The sequence below is a fragment of the Arvicola amphibius genome, chromosome 10, assembly GCF_903992535.2.
Source record: "Arvicola amphibius chromosome 10, mArvAmp1.2, whole genome shotgun sequence".
Lineage (NCBI taxonomy): Eukaryota > Metazoa > Chordata > Mammalia > Rodentia > Cricetidae > Arvicola > Arvicola amphibius.
This window is the reverse complement of record NC_052056.1, coordinates 59,763,357-59,784,165: the sequence shown is the minus strand read 5'-3', so window position 1 is coordinate 59,784,165 and position 20,809 is coordinate 59,763,357. Positions and strand designations below refer to the sequence as shown.

The window sequence follows — 20,809 nt, the reverse complement described above, 5'->3', positions numbered from 1 at the left end:
TCTTTATTGCATAAATGAGGGTCCCAGTAGCAATATGGATAGGAAGAAGTTGTCATAATATCAGTGTTTGGGAAACAAAGGAGGGAAAATTAAAATTCTAAAATCCACAGACAGGGCCACCACCCAGGAGGTTCAATCCATCCTTCCGTCTTGAGGAACTGGTACTGGGGCGTTTGAGGATATAACTAAAACAGCAAGTACTAGGAAAGGAGATTTTTTAGTCTTCACTTCCTCGTTTGTAGGGCCAGATTTGAGCATTGATGTGATATAAGAGCCGCCCAATTGAAAATGCACTCGTTCTGTTGTACACATTAGTGATATAGAAAATGTTCGATTATATCTATTAATGGAATGGAAGCAGTGGCACAGGGAACTGAAACGTCATTTCTATTTTTCTTCGGAACGTGGTAGGTGTGCTTTCCCCCAGCAGGTTTGTTTGTTTCTGTAATGATTAGTTCCAGCTCAGGCTATTAATAAAAATGAGTTAGCATTTCCTCTGTATAATACCTGGCGGGAGAAGAATTTATGGTACAGAGCGCTCACACAAGGCTCAGTCCTTCCCACACTTAATCACTCTTCTTACACTGAGTGAAAGTTTTCAAGAAATCAAAAGCAAAGAACAAGTTTACGTCCCGGACAACAACTTTCTAGGATGAGGATCCCAAGACAATGCTTTAGCTGATGAGATGAAGACAGTCAGGGAAGGAGGAACTCTGGGACCGCAAGGCAGCTGATGGTTTTCTACCACGAGGGGGCTAGATACCTCTTCGTGGATCAATTCCATCATCTGTAAAGTGTTCTAGGTCAGTTGGTGAGGCGGAAGAAAGAGGTCAGAAAGGCTTGCAGACATACTGTAACTATAAAATACTAAGTGTCGGCAGGAAAATGACAAAACGCCACCGCTACCTCCTGTCGGGATGTGTTCCTTGTTTTACCTCCTGAAGACTTGGGATCTTGGGCTTTGGTTCTGATGCATATTCCATTAAAAAAAAAGTTCCACTTCTAAAGAATTTTATTTTTCAAGGGCAGCTACTCTGATAATGTCTAGGCAACCCAAGGAACAGGTATATCCTTTTTTAAATGGAATTGATTTATTTTAATAGACAGTTTACCTAACTATAACACTTGGTAGATCTCAGAGTGTGATCCCTGAACCAACAGCATCTGTATTACCTGGACTTTGGTAGAAATGTAACTTCACGTGTCTACTCCAGATGAACTGAATCACGTAATTTTGAGAGTGGGGACCAGGATCTAGGTTTCAACAAGCCCTTGAGGTAACTCTCATATATATGATATATGTATGAATGTTTGAGAACCACTGCTTTAGCCCAAAGGAGGAAAGGGAAAATCAGGATTTGAACATTTGGATGTGCCAGAGAAGATGGTTTGGGGTCTTTTCCAATCATACTATTTAGCTATTTAGAGCTGGGCACAAAGTGACATGTTAAGTTGTGTTAAAGGTACTTTTCTGTTACACTTAAAAGGAGCAGACACATTTACACGCATGTACTGTGTCCATGTACTGACCTGTGTACATCAGTTTCTCAGTGGTTGAAAACTACTCTACAACATGCATCTCTACCCTCTGTCATGTTCTGCTTTCCTGCCTTGATTTATTATCTTTGTAACAGTTATTGCTTTCTTATATTAATTCTTTGTGTTTTTGTCTGTTTTTTCCAATGAGAATATATACATATTCCGAGGGCAATGTGTTTTATTCTTTCATATCCCGTATTTGCCGTACCACCCTGAATGTGTCCCATCTCCACCACTCACGTTCTTAGCACTGAGAACCGTGCCTAGCAGCTAGTACGCACTCAGTAAGCATTTACTGAATGAGTGACTGCTTGCTTTGGAAGTTGGAAGAACACTGGGATCAGTCTAAAACACTGTGCACCCCCTTATCCGGCAGTGTCACGACAGCGTGGAGCTTTGCCTTTCAGTTCCTGTTCTGGGCGCTGAGATAAGTGCCAGCCTCAGGAACTTAGTTCATCATTTCCAAATGTGCCCTTTGGGTTTTCGCTAGTTTTGGGGTGGTATCTTGAGTGACTGACATGTTCATATAGCTGGTTGGGGCTAGAGAGAGGTCTACAGATGTGCAAAGGAATTGTGAGACACCGTAGGGAAAAGATAATAAGAAAGAAAACTCAGGGGTTCGGAACTCTGGCTTTTATTTTCCCCTAAGCTGTCATATGTCCTTGGGCAAGCAGCACTGTTGGGTCTTGGCTTCATCTTACTGATCTCACATCTTCTTCAAGTTGTTATAAATCCATTCGTGTGTTGTCCTGAACTCGTAAGTCCCATGAGGACAGGATCTATTTGCTCGCCTACTTTTTAATGCCCAGCAAGCAGTTGGAGGCATTTCTTAACTATGTGGTGTGTAGAGAACGAACTGATAACTGCTACTTTATCCACCTGTGAGCTACAAGTGACCATGCCACAGGCATGTAGATGTGTGTTGTAGAGACCCTGGCCTACAGCGCTACCCAGTCACAGGGAAGAACAGACTCCTGGTCTGCACTGGCCACTCATGGAGACAGTGGAGGTGGCTACGCCATGCACATCTCAGGCCAGACACCTGGCTATCAACCCTGTGGCTTGGAAAAGCGCGGATATCGCAACGACAAACCACAGAATCACAAATCTGTTAGTTCTAGTTAAATTTTTAGAGTTAAAGCATTCCTCACAGCTTCAGCCTCGCCATTAGGGAAAGAGACACAACACTGCTGGCCTCTCTGACTATGAAAATCACAGGAATAAATTCAACAGCTTCTTGGTGTCTGGCAGGAAGAAAACCACTCAAGGAATGGCAGCCTCCTTGTCTGACACTGCCTCTGCAGCCCCTGTACACACTTGTAAGCCAATGAGGTTCCCAAGGACACCCAGCTTACCATGGACTAGACTCTAAGGTTGTTGCTAGTTTAGGGGAACACCCTCACCACTTTTGGCTGAAGGGAGCATTTCTTACTTCTGGGAGTCTATGTTTCCCCAATGAGTCTTGCAATGTGCTATGGCTTACTATCAAAATTTGAAAATAAAAACTAAGAGTTGATCACCCCCTGAAGGTGCTGAGACCTACCACCGCATGGAGCTAGTCTAAACTTGGCCCGCCTGTTTTGGGCAACCTTTGCCTCTCTTTCCTTACACTCTGCTCTCTCCCCAGTCCCTCCCTCCCTGGTAGAGTGAATTCTACTGCTGACTGGGCCCCGCCCTTTCTGCCTTTCCCCCACTGCTCCAATCTACAGATGGTCATTCATCTTTGCTCTGGAAAACAAGTTCTGTTGCTAGGAAACTAGAGAATTTAAATAGCCGTGGTTGATATGGTCCTTATTAATGACTGCAATTGTAGCGGTGCCACTATCACGCCACAGGGACAGACACGCTCTAGGCATCTGCCCTCAGTTTGACAGGTCTTTCCAGAAAGTGGGAAGGCAGAGAATCTAAGGGCCTCGGAGCTCCACAGAAATTCTTTATAAACCACTATATATCAACAGCTTTAGAATCATTTTATTAGAACACATCCAAGAAAGAGACATATGGAAAAAGACAGCAGCAGTTCCCATCATGCAAATGCCCATGTTAAGGTTCTCCATTGGATTTGAGTTCAAGTACAAAGTACAGTCCTTTCCTGAGCCAGGTGCAATTCCAGAGAATGACACTTTGCATTGTGAGCACGTACCCTTCGCAAGGTTCAGAACACTGAACAAGTCACGTTCTCACAGTAAGAGTGTGAGACACATGGAAGTGTAAACTTTTAAGGACCCTCTCCCCTGCCCGCCCCCATCACCCAGCCTGGGAAGTGAGCCCAACTTTGGGACCTCTTAGAAATAAGGTGTAGTCTATTGAAAATAAAGCAGTGGGCCTTAAAAAAAGGTTAGAAAATGAGTGTTTTATATATATACATATTTATATATATTTATATGAAATGGAATCATCCCTGCCTCTTGCCTTGGTGTGGGGGGGTGTCCATGAAATTTTGTGAGGAGTTAGGGTTCTTTCTAGAATGTTATGGAAACTGGAGAATGTTAAAAAATTTATTATGAAAAATTGCAAACATATACAAAAGTGAGAATTGTATAATGAATACCACGTACCTACCATCTAGTGTCAACAATTATCAAGTGGTCAGTGGGTTTCCTTTAGACCTTTTCCTGCTTCCCACCCCACCCAACAGGATCACTTGAAGCAAATGGGACTAGAAGGGTGGTCTAACCCCAGAGACCTCAGAGAAGAGTGGAGAGGAAGCTGCATCGGACAGAATGTGTGGAGGGGAGTGGTGTTGGGAAAGGCTGGACTTGACCCTCACCATCTGTATCTCAAGCCCCCCACCTCATTCTCATGATGTGAGGGGGCGAGCTACAGTCAGAGGACGGCCTTTTCCAGATTAAAGGTGGGGCACTGTTCACGGAAATGTCAACCTGAAGAGAAACTCACAGCCAAATGAACCCCTTTAGCTACCCTGTCAGTAGAAGTTACAGACTTCTTGGGCAATGAGGGTCTGATGTGGGGGGGAATCCCTGGTGTTCAGGTTGGGAGCTGGGGGTAGTACATGGGGCCCTGGGGCCTCTTGAAGTCCCTGGTGTCCCACCATTTTGGACTTTGGATCGAAGCTCAGCAACCTCAAAATTGCACCCAGGAGAGAAGCAGGGAGGCCCGGGGTGAGCCCATGGCCCAGGCGGGCAGATTTTGCTTGGAACCTGTTGCCCTCTGAGCAAAGGCTGCACCCCATACCAGCCCTGTCAGAGCAGTCTCAAGAGAGTTGGGTGACTGGAGTCCTGGTGGGAGATCCCAACGGCGCCACGGCTAACCCGGTGAGCTGCAGGGACAAGTCCCAGGCTGCGCGCTAAACGTAAGTGGAGAAAGGATCTCCAGGTCCCAGGTGCCACCGAGGAACAAGGTTGCCATCCTGTTAAGAAAAGGGCTGGGCTCTGTGATTTGCATACAACTTTGCAGAAATCTGCATGAGATCCCAGCGCCCTTTAGAGAAACCAGCGTTAAACCATCAGTGCAGCCTACTCCTAGTCACCCAGTACACAGAGTGCAACCTGCAGGCCATAACCGTTCTTTCAGAAGAGAGGAGAGCGGAGCTGGGTGAGATATCCCTGGGTTTGAAGGTTCAGAAGAATCCGAGCAGGTTCAGGATCCAGAGGAGGATCACTGACTGGCCATTTGCTGCCAGAATTCAAATCCCTCTCCTTTCAACTCGTGAGACCCCCCATAGACCAGTCCTGCAGTGTCAGGGACACATACATAACAGGAGTGGCAGGAACGGCATCAACAGGGGTGCAGGAAATAAGAGGTCCTATGGGCTGTGATCCTTTGTATTCATTCGATACCCTTGTTACCTCTTCTTAAACTCTCAGGGTCTCACATCTTACCAAACCTAGCTGTAACATTTAATCGAGAAAGAGAAATATAGAAAAGCTTACTCATTCCTGTAGATGCTGGGCAGTGATGGGCTTGAGATTTGTGATTTGTGTGTATGGCCAGATTCCACGACATGCAGCGACCTGTAGTTTTCCTACTATGGGGCTAGTTTGGGCATGCTGCAAGGCTGTCTGAGGGAATGAGTTACTAAGTGGGCTAGTGAGTAAGGGCAGGATCAGAGACTGGTTTGTCTGGGGCTCACACCATGGAGTCAAAGGCTCCCTCACACCCACCCTACAGAAATGAGAAATCCAGTTTGAAACTCTCCCAGTCAGAATTTCGGCTAAGGAGAAGAGACGCAAGCAGCAGGCTGAATGGATTTATTCTAGCTGCCCTGAGCTCAGAGGAGGTGGGACACATTCCAGATGGTGGCGGGAGCAAAGGTTTGCAAGGATGACAGGAGCTGTCTAAATGCACATGTGACGTCACTCACGGTCAAGGCCCACATGGCCCCATTCAGTCACTGCGTTATGGTTAAAGAGGCTCAAGAATTTGAAAGCACATTTCCCTGAGTCTAATGTCACCCTAATATGAATGAGGGAGGGGGCATGTACCAGTGGTCTCACTCGGTAGTCTCACGCCATGTTTGCTACCGTTCCTTGGCTTCTTGATGTTATGTGTTATAAGGTCTGTAGGGTTTATCTCAATGGTAGAGCTGGATAGTTTTATACATATTGAAGTTTGCATCCTGCTGCTCTGTATTTACTGTCACTAATGGTTTATAAAATGTTGAATCTTCCATGTGCCACAGTGCTGAGTATTTACATGCAATGCAACACAGATCCGTGCCACAGCCTCATGGGGGTCAGTATCATTGCCCTCATTTTGCAGGCAGAGGCCTAGAGAGGTCCTGCCCAGGATCATACAACTGGTGAGTGGACGGCAGATGAGGTGAGCTCTGAATCGAGGTTGGTCTGACTTCAAAGCTGCCCTTAACCACTGCCCCTACCTATTAAATGACTACATTTGTATGACGTTGCATCTAAAGTGTCCTTTACATACAAGTCTCTCTTATAGTCTGGCACCTAACTGAAAGTGGCTTGAGTTAATTTTATTGTACATATTCATTAAGTTTTCTAGAAAATTCCTTATACCCTTTCCAACCTCATGTTGTGATTTGACTCTGGATGTCTGCAAATCTATTTGAAGATGGTTTGATGTAATAAATAAAGCCCATGTAGACAGACTAAGGACATGGTTTTCTTGGAATCCCGGGAAATAACACACCTGCCCGGAGGACATGGCTGGGTATTCCCAACAGAGTGGCAACACAAACACACGGCTGTTACTTCTCTGCTGTCGTAAGGAAACATCTCACCATGTAGCCCAGGCTGACTCCAAACTCACAATCTTGCCTCAGTGTCCCAAGTGGTGGGATCCCAAGTGTGGACTACAACGCCCAGCTGCTTAGCTTTTAATGTTTAAAATGACAGCTATTCATGATCCTGTTGAGCTGACTTTTAGAAAATGGAAGGTCTGGTAGGAAAAAAAAAACAAACATTTGAGGTGGAGGGAAAAAAATGCTATTGACCTTTCCTACTGCAAAAATAACTATCAGCTTAGGATTCATAATCAGCTCCCATCCAGCTACCCCACACCTGTGGCTTTCTGTGTACTTTCTTGTACTTGCACAAGCACAAGGCCAGGGTCTAGAAAAACTCCCCTGGTGACTGCAAGAGTCCTTTGAATCCCTAGTATTAAGGTCTCTTCTATGTTGCAGCTGCTCATTTTCGGGACACCGAGTTGGCAGCACTTTAGCCGTACTTGGTGTCTTCCAGTATGTGTTCAGAAAGGTTCATCTTTGGCATTTTCAATAAAGGGTAAGAATCAGGAAGACTCTTTATAGGACTGTGACTTTTACCAACTAAACTTGCTCAGCACTTTGGGGAAGGGTTATACTGAGATTTCCTTGTCTCCCTCTAGCCGGGTATAGTTGCCTCCATATGAATCTTGCACTTCACATACTGTAAGCCACGTTCTAATCCTTGTCTCTCAGAATAAAGGCCCCTGAGGCCTAGTGAGATGTTCTGCAGTCCCAGTACACATGGGAGATAAGGCTAGACACCCACAGAGAGAAAACAGCCCCAGATGGAGAACATATTTATTTAGGGGATAGTTTTATCTGCACTCATGTTCCACAAAGAACCACCACAGCTACTTTGTGGTGTTAGACTGTTAGGTGAATCTTAATCGCAAATTGCCAGTGGTGTTCTCTTCTGTAACTTATCTGATGTGTGCTAGCAATGCTTCATATCCTGATGGATTAGGAACCCTCTGAGGCAGGGATGCGGCCCAATTGCCAGACTTGTAGCTAAGGTAATAATCAGCCTCTTGTCCCCACTCATGTCATGCTCTACTGGGCCTAGGGAAGGTGAGCAAATGACACACACAGTAAACAGAACATGGGACATTCCTGACTTTTGAACTCATGTGTGTTCTGTTCTGTTCAGCAGGAGAGGGAAATGCGAGTACACTATTTGAGCCAAATGTTGTGTATTTTGCCTGCATCAGCCAATGTTTTTGTTTGTTTGTTTGTTTGTTTTCTACACTGGGCTTTGCCTGCGGGAAGCCATGGGTATAGAGAACCAAGATTCAAACTTCAGCTCTATACTTTCTGGTTGTATGACCATGAGTGAGTTATTTACTCCCTGTGTGCAATGTCCCTGTAAAATCTGTCATCTGCAAAATGAGGAGAATGATACGTACCTTGAGGACCAGGAGGCTCATCGTGTTAGGGGCTTAGGCACAAAGGCGGGGCCAGTGGTCAGTCTCTGGATTGCCTTTCTTGCAGGCAGCCTGTGAGCTTTTCTCTGCCTGTCCAGTGATATCAGTGACTTCTCAGGGAAAGGATGGCATCTGCTGCTTTAGATGGGGAGGGGATTTTTGCTTTGAGTAGGGACTATGTGTGTACTCTCTGTGCCCTTCCATCATACCTCGGAAATTCTGTAAATACTATACATAACTGGCTTATAAAAATTATTTTCCCCACCTCAAGCTTCAAACCAGAACCCAGACTAGAAATTCTCTTTGCTGTAGTTGTCAGAGTTAAAAACTGAGACACCCTGTGTGTGTGTGTGTGTGTGTGTGTGTGTGTGTGTGTGAAAAACATTAGTACCAGAAAACATTTTTAGATCAAACTCTTCTCAAGGATTAACTTGCGTAGCTTCTTGTTTAGCTCCTTCATGCAGGCTACTCCTCTGCTAAGGAATCCTGGGACCGAAGGCCATTTACTGCACCCTGAGCTCAGAGCTCTCCACCCCACACCCTGTGGGGAGGAGATGGGCAAGGGATGGAGGTGTTGGGTACTGTTTGGGCAGCGTAAGTAGTGGGTCCGTATGTGAGGTACCTTGTCAGCACAGACCAGGTGTCCCTTCCAGAAAGAAGCCTGTCACCACCAACAGTATCTCCCTACCTTTCCTTTTTCCATTTCTTCCTCTCACCAGGGAATGCTCTGACTGAATCTGAAACTGCACAGTCTGGGCAATATCCTTGAACCTGCTCGCTCCGTGTAACTTTATGGTTTCAAGTTTATCGGAACCTTTCCCTCTGTCTCTGACTGTAGCCGAGGAGAAAGGGATGGCGTGTGTGGAAGGTCCTTGACCTCGAGACAAGGACCTCCTTCCTCTCAGAAACTGATGTCCATGAAAGTGGCCTCTGAAAGGAGCCTTCTGTGCCACCTGGAGTTGCTCTGGAAACCCTCCTTTCCCAATCACCAGGGCCTAAAAAAACAAACTTGAATGGGGCTTCCTCTCTTTCCAGGGGTTATCTTTGTGTGAAGTCTCTACACGTACTTCTATGTTCCAGGTTGCCCCTTGTCTTTCCCTCCCATCTCTACAGAGCAGAGCCCGGTGAAGAAGCCATCAGGACCCTGACCCCCTGCCTCTGGATTTTCCCTTCTCTTTCCCAGCACAGTCCAAGGCTCTGGACCTTTCCAATCAAAGTTGCTAGTTCCTCTGCTCCTAACTTTGGCCCATATGCAAATCAGCTAAATTTACTCTCTGGTCACTTTTTCAAACCTTGAGACACCAATGAGAGGCCAAGAACTCTGCTTCCCACCAGGAATCCTGGGTGCATATGGAGGACAGACTCCAGTATCAGCTAAGATTGTCAGCTCTTTCTAGCCTTTAAAAAATAATGCCTGGTAGGGATTTTGTTGTTGTTAATAAAAGTACTATGTCATATTGTAGAGAAGTATAAAAAGCCACCTACCAGAAATAACCATAATTTATATTTTGGTGTATTTCCTTCATATATACATATATGTATACATGTATATAGAGACACATATATGTGTATATGGACATAGAAGCACAAACACACACATATGTACATGCACATGGTCCCCTTTTGTGTTTAGCAGCAAGATTAGTCTTTCATATTAAGAGAAAAGAGGTCTCAAAGCAGGTGGGAGAGAAAAGCAAGCCCAGACCTCAGCTCTGGTAGCCTTTGACGTGGGCCAGCCACAGTCATCACTCACTGCTGTGTAACGTCATAGGCCTGATGACCAGGGGAAATCAGCATCACCCCGTCCTAAACCATTCAGCAAATGCCTCTGAAGCATATGGAAAATATACTTGGAAGCACACTGATTCATAAATACAGACAAATAGAAGATACACATACAAAGCAAGCCATTCTTTCTGAGTACTTCCCGTAGATGCCATTTTCACATGTGTGTACTGAAGATAACACTTGGTATCAGCCATGAACCCTATCTTCATGGACCCAGTGATTCAGTGGGTGAGATAAAAATCCATTCATGAGAATCAGTAGTGGACAGAGGAAGGGGTAGCTACTGTCTCACGGAGTGCTGAGGGAGAAATGCCAGGAAGCAGTTTAATAGTGAAGGGGATGCATCCTAGGAGGAGTCTTCCCAAGAGACTCGTCTATCAGGACAGGAAAGAAACTTGAAGGGATAGCAAGGCAGTATACAGATTGGTAGACAGAAGACATGAATTAAAAAAAGAGTGAAGATTATTGCATATATACCAGAGAGGAGAGGTCCATATATACCAGAGAGGAGAGGTCTTCAGGTGACTAGGGGAGCGGGGGTGGGGCAGGACAGGAGGCAAGGGTTGGGACTGTCGGGAAGTAGAAGGTCTTGGGGGATGCTGTAAGGGTTCAGAGCTAAGCTTCTGTTGCTGACACACCCAGGGACAAACTTTCTATATCACACAACGATGTGAAGCCAGGCTCAAGGACAGACCTCCTACAGTGGCTGTAAGAAAGTAAGAGGGAATCACCCATAGGACTTGGCATGACACTGGTTATCAGAGACTGGGCCAAAAACGTACTGATAGTCACACACCTGGAGACCTGGGAAAATGACGTTGCTTCTGTCCCAAATATAGAAGCCACAGCAGTTAACTGGGTTGAAGAAAAGGAAATAACCATCTGGTGCTGAGACTAAGGAAGGACAAGACACCGAGTCACACACTTCTGGCAGTGTGCGTGTACATGGTGACCCCTCGGACTGCATCCTTGCCTATTGGTTTTTTGGGTCTTCAGCTGAGTCCCGTGTTTATGGGGTCAGTGTGTTTGTTTATCTGACCACTGTACCTCCATCTTGGAACAGTACACAGCACATAGCAGGTACTCAGAAAAAAGGTGGCAGATGATGAATACCAAAGCCCCAGCAGGGTGAAGTCACTGCAGGGCTATGGGTTCAGATCTTTCATTATGGGTGTTGGAAGGGAAGCAATAGGAAGATGAAGGAAGGTGGGAGAGATCGAAAGAAGAATCAGGAGCAGAGAAATCAGAGCATGACGTCACACGTGTTACATGGCAGGGGAAGGGGGCATTTGACAATGTGGGGAAGAGGAGGTGATGGACTGAACACTGATGGGAGAGGGAAGGACAGCGCCAATGCATGTGCCGGGTGAACAGTGGAGCCCACTGAAGTCCACACGAAGAGAAAGGCAATTCTGCAGTCGCTATACAAAGAGATCACTGTTTCTTGGATGATGCTCAGAAAAGTCTAAATAGATGGTGTCCGGCACCTTCTGTGATCTACCTGACCTATCATTTATTTCCCTCAACTTAGAGCATAAACCACAAACTTCAACCAAGCAAACTTACTCTCTGTTACCTTGTTTTCCTTTGTGAGCTGACCTTCCGCCCACTGCCAACATCTCCGCTGCCACAGTACGGTCTAGTTAGGAAAGCTGAATGTGGAACCATCTTGGACCCCCTCACATCAGAAGCTTTGATGTTAGGACTCTGTCCACAATGCCAAGCACACCACCCTGGATTCATAGGTTCACTCTCCATTTGTTTATCAAGAGCCTTCTCGTAACAGTGAGGGAGCAGACGGCAGACAACAGTGTTGGAGCGAATTTCTCTATCAGTTCTGGCTTTTCTGTATTCTCCTAGATGCTGATTGTCTGGTCTTTGTAACAACAGACAGAAGTAACTCAGTCCTCCTATATGTCAAGGAGCTGAAGACAAAACCCAAAAGGCTGCCCATAAAGTCGACACTGAAGAGCTTGTTGTGGGTACAGATGTTTGGCTTTGTCATGCACAGACTTCCTTCCCACATCTTGGGTCTGTTTGTTGGGCAGCTAAGTGCCAAACTCATTGTGTCTCTCATCTTTCTGCTAAACATGTTTCACTGCTTTAATTCCACACTATTATCATACACTAGATGTGTAGTAAAGAATAACATGAATGCATTTTAAATAATTTACTAGTTCTTATTTTTCAGAATTTAGGGGCTGACAGAAACCTGTAGTATGTGTTTTCTTCATATCAGTACATTATTCTGTGTATACATAAAAGGTAAGCTATTTTGAAATATTAAATATAAAAAATGCCTTTTGTCATATCCCATGACACCCTAACTTATCAGTATATTGCCTTAAAAATCAAATTATATGCTTATCAAGATGCAAAACAGAGAATAGGAAGACAAGCCACAGACTGAGAACAGATATATACATTTATAATCACATAGATTCATAACTAGAATATAAACTCCTAGTATTGAATTAAGAAAAAACAAACAAATCTCCAAGCAATCTACTAGACACAGATAAAAAGCTTGGGTTGACTTCGGGAAGGAGAAAATTCAAGGCCCAGGGAGATGTGCAAAAATGTGCAGTCCTCTGAGGAATCACAGAAACACAACATCAGAAGCTGGGGTTACTACAACCCAGCAGACCACAGCCTGGGAAGGCAGAGCAACTGAGAGTCCTTCGCACACTGGGAGGAATGTAATTGGCTCAAGAGACAAATACACGACCTACCACCTAGAAGTTCCATTCCTAGTTCCACACACTGGAAAAGCTGAACTGTGTATGCCAGGATATACATAATAAACATCTCACAACCTTCTGTGCAAAGAATGGATAAAGTTTCATACATTCATAGGGCAGAATACTGCGTAACAGTGAAAATGACCGAACAGCTCTACACATCAGCATGGATGGATCCCATAAAACAATGGTAAGTGACAAAATTGAAATAGAAAAGAATCCAGGGTCTGATGCTAGCCAGAAAAACTACATTACTAGTCCCATTGCAACTATATTACTAAGAGGCATTTATATAGGAGGTGAGGCTATAAGATAAGAATCCTATAAATGTGAGGGGTATGGTTACCCCTAGGGCAAGAAACTCAGGACTGTGTCCAGGAGGGTGCATGGGGAATTCTGGGAAACGGGTGGTGTTCTACTTCACTGTCTGCATGGCTGCATCTGCTTACTATAACTTATCCACGGATGTCTTCGGTTGTGCTGTGTATTTTAGTACACACATTTCACATTTGGAGGCATTTTAAAGTTTACTATAAATCAGATGCTTAGAATTAGGAATGCATCTTATTAAAAAATAAGTTTATAAATAATAGCTATTCAGAGTTACAGCTCTCCTGCGGTACACAGATGCAGTGTTACAAGTTTCAATAAAGATAAGAGAAACATAAACAGGCACAACACTGGCAGCTAAACAAACTGTAAAAGAGCAAAATGAATAGAGATTACTTTAAAGGATCTGGCTGATTGGAGAATATGATCTTGATGACAGGGTGCAACTCTGCAGTGCAACCAGCACTCATACGCACACCTGGGGAGTAGGGATCGATGCCAGATGTTATTTACATTCCTATTGAAATTTAAAATGTATATTCCCTCCAGGGAGGTAACTTGTTAATATCTTCACAAGTGTGAAAATGGTATTAGCACAAGGTTACTAATTACAACCTCGTGAGCAGGGGCAACAGACTAGAACCATCCTGCATTCCCATCAATAGACAATATTAAATACACTGTGGTGCTACAGTAATGGCGTGTGCCACCACGAAAAAGGAAGCAACTTCACGCCCTGCCGTGAAACAATATTGCAGATTTATTACATGGAAAAGTCTAAACCAGTTCCTACTATGTGCTACCTCTGTCTGAAAGGGTTTTGTTTTTGATCCTTCTTCTCTATTTATGCATGTACATGACATGGTATACATATGCAGGTCAGAGGACAACTTGCGGGAGCCCATTTCCTCTCTCTACCAAGTGGGTTCCAAATACTGAGTCTAGGTCCTCAGGTTAGGCAGCAAGCATCCTTGTCCTCTGAGCCATCTTAACAGCCTGAAAGGTTTTTTTAAAAAATAATAAATAAAAAGAACAAATAAATGACTAAGGTTTTATATTTTAAAGGAGGGTCTCTAGAAGAATATAAACATTTTATACTGCAAGTGCACCCATGTCTCAATAATTATTTAAAAGTCCCAGAGTATATCCCTTAATTAAAGAAAACAGGTTGGATTAGCTGAGCAAGAGAAACTACAACATGGTTTGGGTAAAGATGATATGGGGAACTTTTTCATAATTCCCATGTGTTTTTTAAAAAGTCTGATTCTATATCAAAATAAAGTACTTTTTTGGATACAATGTTTCAGAAGCACTGCTCTTTGACTTGTTATCCAGGATTAGAATTAATATTTTGGGCTCAAAATTGATACAAAGGAGACTAGAAAGGAAGATGAACTTCAAGGCAAGGGTGAATTTGACTTTTAGTGTCAAAATCTTCCCGGCTCCCAGGCTAAATTTGTCTTTCAAAGCAGCATTGTCCTGGGGTGAATGAATCGTCGCTCAACAGACTCGTTCATCTCAGCAACGTCTCTGATGCTCCCCACAGAAACTGGCAAAAGTGAGAGTCAGCACATTTGTCTCATTTGAGGAACACACACACACACACACACACACACACACACACACACACACACACACACACCTGCATGGCTGCTGCCTATGGTCACCTGCAGGACACCTGGGTGTGAACTCAAGGCTGCAGGCAAGGGCAGAGACTATCGTGTATAGAGAAAATCCAGGGTTCCAGTTATCAGGGACACTCAATTCAATGACCCTGAATTAAAAAAAAATTAATTTAGTGTGGCAACAGATTTGACGAAGTTTTCTGTTCTCCTCCCCACTGACCTTGTCCTGTATTAAAATGTGGGAAATTTTCCCAGTAGCCTGTCCTCTAGACAGAAAGTTTACTGATTTGGACTTCCAGCTGGTTTAAAGTTCAGTGTCAGAGAACATGTCCTGCAAACTTTTTTGGGGTGTGTGTGTCAAGGAAGCTTCATGAATGAGACCAAGATTCACTGTTCTCCCTAGGAGTAGAGAGTTGAGATGGTGGGCTCCACACTGTGGGGTTCAGAATCCACCATCTGAGTGCAGCACACTCCCAGTTTCCCCCCTGTGGACTGGACCTTTTCACGATGCCTAACTTAAGCTGACCATACCTGGACTCAGAGCAGCAAACTCTCCAAGCAATGTTTACATGTCTACTTATAGCCTTGGCCTCTGTGTCTGGAACTGTGCAAGGTACAGGGTAGGAGCTTAACAAATGGTTGATGAATTAATCAACCAGATACAAAGATAGCATACCCCCGAATCCTGAGGAGAAGAATTTTCTTATCTTCTGTTCACCAAGCCAACCTGCTCCTCATTGTAAGTATGCTACAGAAAAACAAAGAACCTTCTAAAAGCTTGCTCTTGCAGCAGAGAGAATGCAACCTCGAAGGAGCCAGGGATTAGAGAAAGCTGCATCTACTTCTTGCGTTTGCTGTTGCCTTTCTATCAGTAGATCATAAAGTTCAGAGGGTAAGGGCAGACAGCAATGGAGGCAAGAGCGGTCCATGGCTTGGATCAGCAGGGCCTCATGGGGTCTGTGGGAATAACCCTCTGGAAGTTCTGTCTGTTAACAGTTCCAAACAAGCTGTGTAGTGGTGGCGTATGCCTTTAATCCCAGCACATGGGAGGCAGAGGCAGGTAGATAGATCTACAGAGTGAGTTCTAGGACAGCCAAAGCTACACAAAGAAACCCTGTCTCAAGAAAAATAAATTCAAACAGGACCAAAGGCAGCACTCTAAAAGAAGACTGTCTTTGGCCTTCTTGAAGCTCATAAGGCTCATGATTAAGTCACTACAAAGAGACAGAAATATAACCATCCTGTGATAGGGAAATGGCGGCTCCAGCACACTCAGGGCCACACCCATCTACAGCAGGGCAGTAGTGAGAAGGGGTGGGCACTCTCTAGGGTCTGATCCATATAGACCCTAACCTTAGAGCAGTCATCATAAGAGACCCATCAGAGCAGAGGTGGCAGTCCCTCAAAGGGGCACCTGTTGCCTGTCGCTCAAGGAGATGTCCCAAGGTAAAAATTATGTCCTTAGTGTAGCTCCTTGGAAAAATCTACCAAACAGGGTACTTTTGAGTTCCAGCAACAATGATCACATGACCTCATTCCAATGCTATCCACAGAAATCTACACCCACCACCACCACAGTGGTCATGATGGGTTGCAGAAGCCAACAGTAATGAACCAAATGGCGCTCAACTGCCAGAGAGGGAAACCCAGGCAACTTCAACCAGAGCTCAAGGTCAAGAATCAGGGCAGTGGTGGGAAAGCCAGCCCAAAAGCTTTCCCCCAGAATGCTATGTTACAGCAACAGGTACCGTGGGCTGTGTTTCTTTATCACAGCACACTCGGACAGAAGGAACATCAGCTTCCACAAAGCCACACCTTCAGACCAGCGTCAGTCTGCACTGCCCACCCTGCACTGCACTGATTCCCCGTGCAAAGTTTCCAAAGGTGATCACATTTGTTGAAAGAGGTCAACATAGGCACCCCAAGTCACTGCTATTCATCCAGGAGCTCTGGAGAGCAGGCTTCCCAGTTTGCTCCACCCACCCACCCACCCACCCACCAAGCAAAGTCAATCTTTCCTTCCTTCCTTCCTTCCTTCCTTCCTTCCTTCCTTCCTTCCTTCCTTCCTTCCTTCCAAATGCACAATACTTTTCCTCACCTGAGGAGGAAACAGACTGCTGACAGGACTCTATGGAATCCTCCAGTACTTGCCCCGAATGCTGTCACTTCGCTCTTCACTTCTGTCCTCCAAGCTGGGTCCACCTGTCCACCTGTCCTCATTTCCCTGTCCTCAGCAGAACAAGTGGGACTGGAGGCATACTCACTTGGGTCTTGTTTGCCCTGGTCTGCCGCCAGTTAATCCACTTGAACATTGTGGCTTGTTTTCAGATTTGCTTTCGCCTTCCACCAAAACGTTAACAATGAAATAGGATTTCCCTTGGTGCAAACTTGGCGCAACTACAGCAGGGCTGAGTTGGTTCTGGAAACTCGCTCCTCCCAGGCAGCTCCAAGATAGGGATCAGCCTTGCTGCATCCCAGCACTGATTGCCATGTGCTCAGAACCCAACAGGACAGGAATCTTCTTGGGAGACAGAATCACACCCTCACCAAGGCCACGGCGTGAGTCATCAGTCCTTGGTATTGAAGAGTCTGTGATAGGCATTGCCACTCACACGCCAGCCCAGAGCCGGTATGGGCTACAGAACCACCTTGCAACTTGCTCAGGGTTGCCGTGTGTTCACTGCCTATGGGGGGAGGGGTGGGCAGCAGCAGCGCAAGAAGCGGGCAGCAGTGGTACTTCTTTTCTGCAGATCAACAAGCTGAACTATGAAGGGCACAGCAACGGGACTATTTTAAATCTGATTGAACTGGGGTGACGGGCTTGGGTTTGACTATCAGGTCACACTGTCATCAAGTGGCTTTGTGACTCTGAATAAGTCACTTAGTTACTTTTCAATGATGAAGGATGTTGGTTGGTGATTGAAGGCTTGATGATTTCTGGGGTGTTTCTAAATTTCCTTCCTTTCCTAATTCTTTTTGTTTCTAGTTTTCCCAGAGGGGGTTTTTCCATGGCTGTCCTGGGACTAGCTCTGTAGACCAAGCTGGCCTCAAACTCAGAGATCCACCTGCCTCTGCCTCCTGAGTGCTAGGATTTAAGACCTGTGCCACCACCCCCAGGCTCTCTTTTCTAAATTTCTGATTCCAAATTTCAGGCTCACCCTGAATAAGCCAAGGCTGTGGATAATGCCTGCAGCCTTTCCTTACAGCGCTAACCATTGGTAAATCACTTTCCCAAACCCTCCCCAGTCCTTCAGTGAGGACACCCATGCCATGCCAACACACTTAGAACAAAGATACTTCGTGCAGCCGAAGGTTCTGACCCTGCCAGAGGATCCCCAAAGCTTCCAGTTAACTGCCTGGGCTCAACAAAGTCCTCACCAGCCCCTGCCTTTCATGACACTTGCTTGCTTTTTCAGATGATTGGCAGATCTGATGATTGGTTTCTCGAGAGGGAAAAAATTAAATGATGGAACGTTACTGAGACTTATTAATTACTATAATGTCAGGAGGAAAGGTTTTACTCTTTGCCCCCAGGCAGTAAAGTACATTTCCTGTCATCTGGTGGACATTGCAGGGACTTGAACCATGCACCTGCCAAGTTGATGCTGTGACAAACATCACTGAGAAGTGGGGACTGCATTTTCAGGAGGTGACAAAGCACCCATAGATGGGTGTCCTAACGGTCCTGGACTCCTCTGCCATCTCCTCTCCTCCAGCTACCCAAGCACCGTGGAGAAGAACGACAGGGAAACTATGCTAGAAGAAAATAATGAGTTTCAAGTCTAGCCCCGGACTTTAAGATGAGACATTAAATAACACAAAATAAATAATAAAAAACCTAAACCACATTTGGGGCTTGAAATCGTAAGTAAAGTGGAAGTGGTATTTTCTTACAAGGAATGACTAAGATAACGAGGAAAATCAGAATCCTTTTAATTGAGATTTATGCTGTGATTACAGTCTAACACACTGAGGCCTGGGGTGTGAGCACCTGAGAATCAAGACTACATTGCTTTCATGGTTCAAGTTCCAATACATCCACCCCCGGCCCTGGTAGGTAGAGGTACAACTGCATACTCTTCCCAGGGATCTCCCTGAAGTGTTTTGTGATGGAATAGGAAGCAGCATCCCCCTCTCTATCTGGGGATAGTTTATGAAATCTTTAGGCCCACTGACTCCAAAGACTCAGTAAAAGAAGAGCTATATCCCATTTCTCCCAGGCTTGCCTGGGACCTCAGAAGTTCTCACGGTCTGGTGGACATCAGGTGGTGCACACAGTTGACCAAGACATTTGTCATGATCACATGTCTCAAACTCAACTTGGGTGGTCCTCTTTGGCTCTTAAGAACTTCTCAAGTAAAACACATCACGTGAGCTTAGTCTCTGTCTCCATACTGGTGGGTATTTGGCTATCTCTTCGGAGACAAAACTCAGTAGCCTGTGGCCTCTTCAAACTTCAGGTAGCATGTTGTTTATTTTCCTGCCTTGGGTAGCTGAAGTGGAAACCTTCCCTGGGCCCTGGGGTCCCCGAATCCCACACACATTTTAGAAATGATCTCATCTGGTCCTTCAGAACTCTGGGAAAGACATCCACTGTTCTCTTTGATAGAGTTGTGACATAATGTGACCGTCCTAGATCATGAGCAAGTCAGTATGGAATCCAGGCCTGATCTTAGGACCCATCCCCTTGCTACCAATCACATGCTCCCTGCCATAGATGCGACGAAATCTTATCTAGATGTCCTTGCCTGCCCGTGCAGCCACAGCTCTGTGCCTACTGGCTGCTCAAAGCTCCCATCTGACATGAAAGACCAAGGCCCTTGCTTCAGGCAGTGCACAGCTGGCGGTAGCCCCAGGCAGTGCACAGCTGGTGATAGCCTCAGGCAGTGCACAGCTGGTGAAAGCCTCAGGCAGTGCACAGCTGGTGAAAGCCTCAGACAGTATACAGTTGGCCTCACCTCAGGCAGCACACAACTGGTAGTTGCCTCAGGTAGTGCACAGTTGGCGATTCTTGCCTGAAGTTTCAGGAGGGATCAGACTGAGCTTAATACCATCTGAACTACATGTGTATCTGCCTTGTATGCCTTCAATAGATCACATGTATGAGAATCTCAGTTAAGGCTCCACATGTGAGGGACTGGACTTAGGGTGTATTCTTTGAGAAGCTCTATCTCTGTCTGTACTCTATAAGACTATCTATTGTTTTTCCACTTATAAACTATTTAATTGAAGAGATTCCCCTTTTCTCTAAGTGATTTGTTCCTTTTCTGTACAGAATAAGTTTTACATCTAATGAAAATAAACGAGGTGTTTATTTCTCTGGTGCTCTCCTCAGGACATGGAGATGCTATTCTTTCTTTCCAATCATTAAATAAAAATTGGTCATAACCCACCACATTGAACTGATAATTCAGAGTTAACACCCTTAACTGTGGTTAACACCGGGAGTTAACACCAGCTCCTCAAACCTCCGTATCTCCCCATGCCCTGTGTCATACCAGTATCCCTGATCTACCGTATATCTTGGCTCACACCAGCTCATTACTTAGGTTCTGCATTCAAATCCCACACCAATTGTAAGATGTTTTGGTCCGTTTCCTTATTATTATTATTATTTTTTATAGAGAACTGTGCCCACAGTTCAATTTCATTTCAACATCTCTCTCTTCAGCTAGTGTGGACATGTCCAGAGGTTAACAGTGCTTTTTGCATAGAGGGTATCTCCCCTAGGATGGATCTGTATTGTTTAAGTCAATCAAACTTTATTGGCTACATCCACCATGCCTGCCCTGAATGCATGCACCAGGCTCATCGTAGTGCAGATGTAGGCATTCTACCATCCGCATCTGGCAGGCATCCATGGCGTGAAAGAAGAGTCTTCTCACTGATGCCTCATCACTGCCTTCCTTGCCCATAATTCTGTGGATCCAGATAACTGCTGTGTGGTAGCACAGAACTCAAGCCCCGGAACTCAAGGTCTCAAGGTGAGGGGCTCGAGGGGAGGATGTCCTGCTCTGAGCAGCAGTAGCAAACCCCCAGACAGACCAGGGTTGGCCCCCTGTGGGATGAAGTAAGCACTTTCATTTGCCTTGAAGAAATAGCACCTTTGTGCAATGTAGGCCTGTGGAAAACCTAATTATGTAGATCCATTTGAGGATCAAACAAAAGCCA

The 20,809-nt window shown here is 45.2% G+C and overlaps 1 protein-coding gene across 8 annotated transcripts in view; it reads right to left on the bottom strand.

The window, feature by feature from the left end:
- Kalrn (kalirin RhoGEF kinase) overlaps window positions 1-20,809 on the bottom strand; it is a 589,603-nt gene that overhangs the window by 163,299 nt on the left and 405,495 nt on the right. For 4 of the 8 annotated variants that reach the window (XM_038346663.1, XM_038346665.1, XM_038346664.1 and 1 more), the window contains exon 34: window positions 4,847-4,909. The exons of the other annotated variants lie outside the window; for them this stretch is intronic. In XM_038346663.1, coding sequence (XP_038202591.1) covers window positions 4,847-4,909 — 63 coding nt within the window. Of the gene's footprint in view, window positions 1-4,846; window positions 4,910-20,809 lie in introns of those variants that run through there. 8 annotated transcript variants of the gene reach the window in all.